The sequence below is a fragment of the Cryptotermes secundus genome, unplaced genomic scaffold, assembly GCF_002891405.2.
Source record: "Cryptotermes secundus unplaced genomic scaffold, Csec_1.0 scaffold131, whole genome shotgun sequence".
Taxonomy (NCBI): Eukaryota; Metazoa; Arthropoda; class Insecta; order Blattodea; family Kalotermitidae; genus Cryptotermes; species Cryptotermes secundus.
This window is the reverse complement of record NW_019742552.1, coordinates 1,787,022-1,796,712: the sequence shown is the minus strand read 5'-3', so window position 1 is coordinate 1,796,712 and position 9,691 is coordinate 1,787,022. Positions and strand designations below refer to the sequence as shown.

The following is a 9,691-nucleotide window of genomic DNA, read 5'->3' as shown; positions in this document are numbered from 1 at the left end:
AAGCACAACACACAAGATAGTGAAGGAGTGCTCCAACAAAGGAGAATGGGCGTGACTGACGTAGTGAGGGGCGACGTAGCGATGTGGTATCCTGAACAATTTTAATATTTTTAACGTTTGACAATGTATATGATAGACACATATTTTAGTTATTTTAATGTGTGAACATGGCATGCAATGAACTGGTTTGACGTGGATAAGTAAGCACCTGAAGATGGCATTATGCCGAAACATGTAGTGCGAGGGAGAGGAGGAGATAAATGAGTTTATGCACTGCAAGACGGATGAAATAAATCATGGACTAAAATTTACTAATTGTATCAAAACACTGAAATTCTGTGCAATGCCAGAAAACTTTCAAAGGAGATGTTATTTTTAAGAGTACAAAACGTTCATAAGTTGCAGCCAATGTAATTATCATTTTCTCCTGTACAGGCAACCCACAAACAGTACCCCAACACTATAAAAGCTTAGCAGTGGACCATTAATCATGTTCCCAACACCATATTATCAAAATCCTGCAATCTTACCACAGTTCTAATCCAATTAAGTCTTCTAAGACTTGTTCAAATTCTTATGCTGTATACTCTCCCAAGAGATTATGAAACTACCACCATTTCTACTACCACAGTATGGAATGTATGCAGCTTTATTACCTCATTCATGATCAAATTTTCTGAACTGCAGCATACTACCATATAAACAGATGGTGCCATTACCCACTTCAGGCACAATAACAAAAAGAACTCTCAGAAACTCAATGTCATCTGCATGAGACTATGCAAAGCTACAATAGCATAGCATCAGCCAGTAAATCTCCCTTGAATATTTAAATATGGCAATTAATGGATAGATTTATGACACCCCACAGAACTATTACAAACTACATTCAAAACGTTTTGTGTAACACTAACTCCATCTTCAGGGCAGAACAAATGTCAGCAGCGCATGTTGATACCCACTTGCTAGATGTGGTGGCATAATCCATAATATATATGAAAATATGGGAGTATGCTTTAATGCAAGTATATTACATGTTATACTAGTCACTTAACAAAACTTACAGATACACTTTAGTGCACAGACAATTCAAGATGTATTAGTTTTCAGAACACATTAATTCGAAATTTGCTAGAACATGTAATTAGGCATGACACCTCTTCCAACCTTTCATGCCAAGTGCATAATTAATTTTCTGGACAGACTGGCTGTGGGAGTCTTAATCATCCTGCTTGAAGTTCTCTCAATGTAAATCCACTTCATCTCTCATGCAGCACAAAAAAGTTCAAACAATGAAAATCCCAAGTCTACCAATTCCATCCCAGTAGCCACCTGACCAGATATTAGGGGCCAACCCAATAATTAACTAAGCCAAGGGCTCCATTTAGCATTGCTATGAAGCAGTTCTTGTAAACAAACGTGTGAATCTCCAGATCTTCTAATATTTGCATTAAATCTTATAAAAACATCAAACCAGTCAGTACTTTGGAAAATGCTTGCTATTCATTCATTGTAATTAAAATAACTGATAGTATATGAGGAAAGGGGGAAACGTGATAGTGTAGTTGGTTGAGGCACTATGCTACAAGCCAGAAGGTCACGGGATCGAATCCCAATGAGGTCATTGGATTTCAATTGACCCAATCCTTCCAGCCGCACTATGACCCTGGGGTCAACTCACCCTCTAACAGGAATGAGTACCAGGAATATTTTTGAGGGTAAGTGGTGGCCGGCAAGTGAGGCTGACAACCTTACCGCCATCTATGAGCAGACTGTCTAGAAAATGTGGGAACCTAAACATCTCACAACCCTATGGGCCTCCACGGCCTGTAACAGGGATACCTTTAATTTTACACGACAGGAAAACACATTTTCTCAAAGTTGGAAAAAAAAAAAAAAAAAGTAGGTACCTCCCAAACACTGGCTTTAAGACTTGTGTATCACCCTCTGCACGCGCGGGCGCACACACATTCAAAAGGGGTTCTTCCCTTCACTTGTGGTCTATCACTAACACTGGCAAGTAGACAGCATATTTCTGACATGATTCTTTACAAGCTACATGCTAATCTAACTGGAGGCCTTGCTTATGCATCACACACCACTTACCTGGTATTACATTAGCTGTTGAAAATCATGTCATCCAAAATCCAAGCATATTTCACACAATGGAAGTTACAGATGTTTGGAAACAATGTAATGACATGATTCATGTTTAAACAAAAACAGACACCTAAGATAACGAGCTGCACAGTTCACTTTTGTTGACAAATGACAGTACTAAACAATTAGTATTGAGTATTTTCAGCTTGTTTAGAAACACCACATAAAATTTTCTCTCATAAGCAGTTCAGAAAAAATGAATAATCAGCAAATGATCACGGCCAACATGTACATATCTCTATGCACGACATTTATCTGCAACGAAAATGAATCAAAGTCTAGACAAAATTATCCATGCTTTCCAGGATGTTATTCTGGACATCAACGGTGACCTTCAACGTGACACAGGGTTTTTTACAGCACGCTGAAAAACAATTTTCAGCAACTATTGTAATACAAAGTGGAGCACTTTTACTGAATACATTTATTTTGCATATAAGATTCATATGGTAGTGTTACAAACAGGCTAATAATGGTTTGGTTTTATAAGAAATAATGGTAACAACTTTGTAGTTTACTTTGACATAAAAGTACTTTCACAAAGGACATGGTAGTTTGCAGGTGACATTCTCTTCAGGTCAAGGCAGTGAAGGTAACAAAACTATAATTAGACATTAATTTGGTGCTATAAAAATAACCAATGTACAACACAAAACATACTTTATTACACAAATCAGACACAGAAATGGCAAAAATCACAAAGACACCTCAGTACCTTACAGAACTGTATTACTGCGCTGTTACTGTTAACACTCTTACATACATATTAATGGACTCCAACATGCATTAGAAATTTCATGTCGTTGCCATACAAATCTGAGGACTTAAAAGAGAGTCTTCTCTATAAACCACAAGTAATTATAGTCTGAAATTAAGTGTTTGCTTTTCTTTCGTATATTAACAAACTGAGATGCAAAACACCAGAAACTTGCTTCACTCTGCTACTGCACATGTAATTTCAAATAGCAAACTACATATACCCATTGGCTGAAATCATTCAAAATATGTCTTAAACACCAACAAGTCTGCATAAAACATATGATTACCTTTTGTGGAAACTGTGCACAAACAGAAATATTTATGAAAACACAGTCTGATGGGCTGAATCACCAAAAGAAAATACATATACATACATCTGGCTATAATGGCATGCTTAAGAAGTCCAACTTTGAGCTTAATTTGCAAAAATGGGTCTGTCATAGAAATCTGAAGTTTCAGGTTCTACATATACTGTCCCAACTCAAGAACATAAATCCATTAATATTTCCGTGGAACACTCATTATTAGACGGGTATTTTTTACAATTTTCAATTGTAAACAAAGCAGCATGGCTGTGTGTCAAACTTATATACAGCCCTAAACACTTGCAAATTCAAGAAGTTATGGGCAGAACTCCATGCCATATAACAAAAGAAAACACACGGTAACACACAGGAACCTTAAAAATTACGTAAAATAAATAATTTTCAGATTTGATATCTGAAAGTGAGAATGAAACTTAATTCCACAATCAGTAAGTTAGTTTTAAATTTCCTGAAGACCACGAAGGTCACCGCAACTCGTAAGTTTTTGCCCGTGAAAAATGGCAAATGTAACAAGACTATTAACAGAAATCCTACAATTAATTTTAAAACACAATTAACTCTTACCTGGGGCATCTTCCTAGCTAAAAGGTCAAAAGCATCTACGTCTTCACTCGGCAGATTTCTTGTAAAATTGCAAAAGTTTTATCTGAAATAATATTCCCGGGCATTTACCACATTTCACAATGAAAGAAACTGCTGTCCTTTGTATGAATCCATATTCAAGTCACTGTTGCATTGGCCTCTTATATTCGTCACGGTAAGTGATCTGCCATTTTGCAGTTTCCATAGCTCGTGTTGGCTTTCGTGAACATTACAATTTTATCTCACGTTTATAACTGATATAAATATTTAAATTACATTCGAAACAGTGAAATTTCATTTCACAGTTCAAACAGTCACATCACCAAAAATAAATCCACATAAATTCATACACCTTTAGCGTCTTCGGTAGTTACCTCACTACAACGTCAGCCATATTGCCTTCTTCCTCACCAACTGTACCCAGAATGCTTAGCGCGGATTACGTGCCAGACTTGAATACCGTGTTCAACCGAAAATACGCTCATGCTCAGTTATTTCCCTTTGGAAGTTGCTGGAAGAGTGTATTAAACCAACTAAAAATCCACGGGGTAATTTTGATGTAACAGTCGCCTTTATCCCTGGAAATTACTGAAAGAAGAACGCCATGACCGCCAGCAACAACTACTATCAAGAAGGCGCTTTTTAAGCATTATTCTCTAATTTTTTAATATTTATAATCAATTTCATAGTCCATGAGTAATGAGGAACTTAAACAGTGGCACTAAATGTTAACAAAAGTGACACCAGCAGAGCTAAAAAGTTTCTACAGCCTACCTACAGAATGCAGGAAAACTCACATGAAATGCACTTTTTCTGTTTAAATTCAGAAATAAAAAGATTAATATCCACCATTTTCAGCTTCTTTTCTATGCCTTAATCAACACAGACTGTTTTATAAATTAGATTCTGCTCACAGACAATACTGCATACAATTATGATATAGCTCTAAAGAAATATTCTGTACGAGTTTCTGTGCAAAATGATCTGTTCTAAAAATAATATATTTTGTCATGCTGCCTACGCTGATCAGTTAAAAAATGCTCAAGTGTACAAAAATAAGCTGTACTAATACTGTGGCAAAAATATGCCTAAAACAGCAGTGGACAGTCTAATGCATGATACCAAGTACACTGTTCACAGATGGTGGATAAGAACATGCCTAGGACCAAGAGAGATCTAGTGAACATTTAGAGAGTCACTGACAAAATGCATATGCATGTCTTCACATCTGACTGATCATCCAATTGTTATCCATTTTTTAAAGAAGTTTAATATTTACATTTCAAGGAAACGACCAAAATTTTTAAAAATTATATGCAAATATGCTCCCAAAGATTACGATGGCATTAAAAGTTTCAATGTAACTAAGCACAACAGACTATGCTCAAGAATTCTAGTCCAATTCCAATTCTTTAATAAAACAAACTTTACACTGAGTTGATTCAGTCCCTTATTTAATATAATCACTGCCATGAGGAATTAAAAGGAAAATTCCATACACATGCTTTCAATTCCTGGGATGATCAGAAAATCAAAATTATATTTCTTTAAATCAAATCAGTGCACGCCATTAGAACGTGTCACATGTTTACTGTCACGCCTATCCACACATTATACAGAATCTTTCATGAAATAAAACTGTTTAACTGAAGCTGCCATTTCATGACTCTTGATCATTTACTGTGTACGTGCTTTTGAAAAAGGTATGATTAATAGCTATTTTTTCATTTATATACCTGAAAATGTTAATTATTGCATAGAAAAGAAAAACTGACAAGTGTGTAAAAAAGAGTGCAACAGATGTATTGGTGATGCAGCTGGCAATGGTGTTCACTATAGTATACACATTCTGTAATATGCACAGCTGTAAAAGGTTTTCGAATACTAGCTTAACTCCTGGGTATATGTGGCAGACTATTATAAAGGGACTTAGGTGGATAATTGATAAAATGTACACTGTAAGTATTATGAAGCTTAATCATATCCAACAAGTCCCATCACAAAATGAAATTCTAACTTAAAACTAAATACTATACAGAACAGAGAGCCCTCACAACTGGAATGCGTACTTCTTCAATATGGAACATAAATTAATTTGTATTTATCAAAACTAACAAAAGCAAACACCCATTCCATAAATCTGTAGCAGAGGGAGGGAATCAGTAACACAGTTACAAATTAGTCCAGAACTCGCCAAGGCTTACAGAAACACAGAATGCATAATAACTCAACTGATGATCTGATGAGATGTAAAAGGCTATGACTCCGGCTGACAGGCCAACTGAACTTAAATTACGCAGTTAAGATATAAGCTTGGCATCCAAGAAAAATCTTTTAGTCAGAGTACCAATTCCACGGGCCTGTCAACATACCATATAATAAACACCCTCCCCTCCTGGCCTTATGGGTGGAGCTACTGAAGTATGTGCCCACAATTCAAACCCCAAAATTACATACCACACACATGACCATGGAGGGCACGTGGTAACATAGTTGGCTGAGGCACTATGCTGCAAGCCAGAAGGTCGCGGCATCGAATCCCGATTAGGTCATTGGATTTTTTTTCTCCAATTTACCTAATCCTTCCAGCCGCGCTATGGCTCAGTTTCTAATAGAAATGAGTACCAGGAATATTCCTGGAGGTTAAGGGCTGCTGGCACGAAAGGCTCACAACCTTACTGCCACCTATGAGCCGAGTGTCTAGAAAATGTGAGACCCCTAACATCTCACAGCCCTATGGGCCTCCATGGCCTGTTACAGGGATACCTTTACTTTTACATATGACCATGTGTGTATATGTATGTATATATAAATAAATAATGGGTATGATGCCAATTTAATCTGTATATGAGACATCAGACAAATTTGCTACAGTGCCAGATCAAAGCACCAGATAGTTTCACCTTTATCATATAAAACATACCGAGAAAAATAAGAATCCTTAATATGATTAGGTAAAGTACAACATTTATACAGATCTGGCATGTCTTCCATACAGTGAGTGGATAGTGTATTATACATGCCTTACATGACCCTAAAACAGCTACTGTTCAGATACAATCCAGACTTGATGAGAATGATGAACTGTGTAATGCCAATTCACTGGTTCTGTGCTCACAATTTCCTCCGTTTTCGGGGTCGTGGAGGATTCCAAGATACTGGTGTACTATCTGTCACAGATATTATGTCCATACCTCCCATCTGAAGACCTTTTATGGCAGACTGAAAAGGAAAAGAATAACATCATATAACATTTGGGGTTCTCACAGCAGTCTATGAAGAGGACTGTCTTATAGGATATGAAGCTGCACAGTACGGTAAAAGTAACTGTGGGATATCTGACTACATAATGTAAGAACCAAGAAGACAGTACTCTTCAATAAAATCCTATATTAGAATTTAAATGTACCAACAAAAACAATGATCAGGCTACTTCACAACTTGCCCAGGCCTTATTCAACACAAACTGGTGGCACAACTTAAAACAAGACAATTCTCATTGCTGACTGACTACACAGCATAACATCTGTAAGTCATTACTCCTCAATAAAACCATAAACTAACACATAGGTGCACTGACAAAAGCACTGTCAGGTGAATTCATGACTTGCTCAAGGCAAAAATTAGTGTCAATGTTTGAAACGTGGCACAATGCTCACTGCTGATCATGAAGTGCATCTCAATTTCATGTACACGTACACTAATCTGTAACAATACCAAAATTAACATACCAGCTGTGAATTAGGGAAGTTCACTTAGATGTGGTTTGTTCCTCAGGACACCTCAAACAAATACGAATGAATGCAAATTCATTGCAACAAATATCCTACCTGCACAGTTTTGTACTGAAATCGGATCTTGATTATCCATCCTCATATTGTCAAACAGTGTAAGTGTTCTTTAATATTCCCCCAAACCTTCCCATACGATAAACGAGTTCAAGTAGAACTGACAAAGCCTTACCAGACTCCCATTTCTAAATTATCATAACAACACTTTCCTTGAAAACCATTACTCAAATACAGATTCCATCTACAGTAAATTTGTTGGACATAAACCTCAAAGTTTTGCACCCTCACCCAGCTTGTCTTACAAACATTTCATAATAATGTGTAGGTGTGTTTATGACACATTTGCACACCAAATTTCATGAACTTGCCCCAACTATTTATCACCACAAAATCAAAAGGTAAAGAAAATTTGCATAGCTAAGATACTTTACACCCTGCAAAAAATTACAAGCATCTATCAGACATCACAGTGCTAGTGTGGATCCTTTATCACAAGTTTGTGCACCTGCCATATGTCAACAGAAACTGCAGAAAATAAAAAAGTATGGTGTTCAGGTGGCTTCAAATTATGTAACACTTGTACCAATATCTACGAAAACTGGTCAAAATACTGAAACAAATGACACAGCATGGCAATCACATAAGCCTGTAGTCTTCTTAAGGAAAGCAGGCAACATCAAACAATCTGATGACAAGTCTGCAATTCAGTTTCTTTTTAGTGCATATCAGGATTTTAACAAAAGCTGTTTATATCTGACAAGTAATGTCAAATAATCTTCATTCAGAACTTTTAGTTGTGTGTGCATGCAACATATGTACCTTGCACTAAGCTCTGCTTTCATGCAGTGAGGTGTTCCAAATGCTGTCCTCCCTATATGTAGATATTTTTTGCAATTAACTGTTCCGTTAAAAAACATAGGTACAACAATCCCTCTTACGCTTATAGCACACAAAATATAAACTTTCACTGGATGGCTTCAGCAACTGTGTATCCATTTTTGCACTAGACTTTGACACTCCAGTCTCTTGAGCTAGCAGACGTTTCAGTGATTCTCTAGGTGTATGTTCAAGTCTGGCCCCTAATCATCCAACTTTTCAGTAAGCACTCGATGCTTATGTTTCTGTTTTGTGTCTATTAACAGCTTTGTCGTTCGAAGTTAACACAGTAAATTGTGCATTGCACTGCTAGCCGTGAAGCATAATGCCCTCAAGTGTTCTACATGTTAATTACTTCCCTTCATTCCAAATATTATCGTCTGATTCATCGGCAAAATTCGTACGAACCTGGCGAAAGGTAGCGCACCGCTCACCGTGAACATGTCAAGTTACTAAAAGAGACTCTGTAGTTTTTGCGCTTATCTAAAACCAATTAGTAATGAATAATAATTTGAATAATTAATCTCAAATTGTGTTCTTAAGGCTAAAACCGGATATTCGTTAAGATTATATTTGTGAGTATTGGTAAGATATTTTATTAAAATGGTTGTATTCACTATAAAATTGTAAAATATTGTAATAAATAATATGGACCCATATTAAGAAACAATTCAAGAACTAAGATCGAATTTGTATAGATTAGCTCAATGATCTTGTATGGGTCGAAACACGAAGCAAACATCTTTGCCTAATAAATGAATGCTGATATGTTAGTATCTATTTTGTTTGTTGGTATTATTGTGTACGAGGTCCTATTAACACTACTGTATAAGCCACAATAGGATGCATACCATGAAGATAGGGGCAATCCAAAACGAAATTCGAATTTTGCGCGCAAATGGTTATGAGTACATCGAAATACCGCTAGGTGTCTCCTCACACATCCTTCTTGAATCAGTGTGGCAAGCGGCGTCGAGTCGAGTGATTGGGTTTATTGTTGGTCAACGTATTTCCATTGTTGTGTTTCCGTGAGTTTGCGGTTTTGCGATGGCTGACCTGAGAGAGCAGCGTGTCTGTATAAAGTTTTGTATCAAACTTGGGAAAGCCACTGCAGAAACGCACCAAATGTTGAAGCAAGCTTTTGGTGAAAACAGTTTAGGCCAGACACAAACTTACAAATGGTATAAGCGTTTTAAA

The 9,691-nt window shown here is 36.7% G+C and overlaps 1 protein-coding gene across 2 annotated transcripts in view; it reads right to left on the bottom strand.

Moving 5' to 3' along the window:
* Window positions 1–6,581: 6,581 nt before the first annotated feature.
* LOC111873281 (28S ribosomal protein S11, mitochondrial) overlaps window positions 6,582–9,691 on the bottom strand; it is a 44,945-nt gene continuing 41,835 nt past the window's right edge. For both annotated transcript variants that reach the window (XM_023867864.2, XM_023867865.2), the window contains exon 5: window positions 6,582–7,049. In XM_023867864.2, coding sequence (XP_023723632.1) covers window positions 6,942–7,049 — 108 coding nt within the window. In that variant the 3' untranslated portion in view covers window positions 6,582–6,941. The remainder of the gene's footprint in view (window positions 7,050–9,691) is intronic.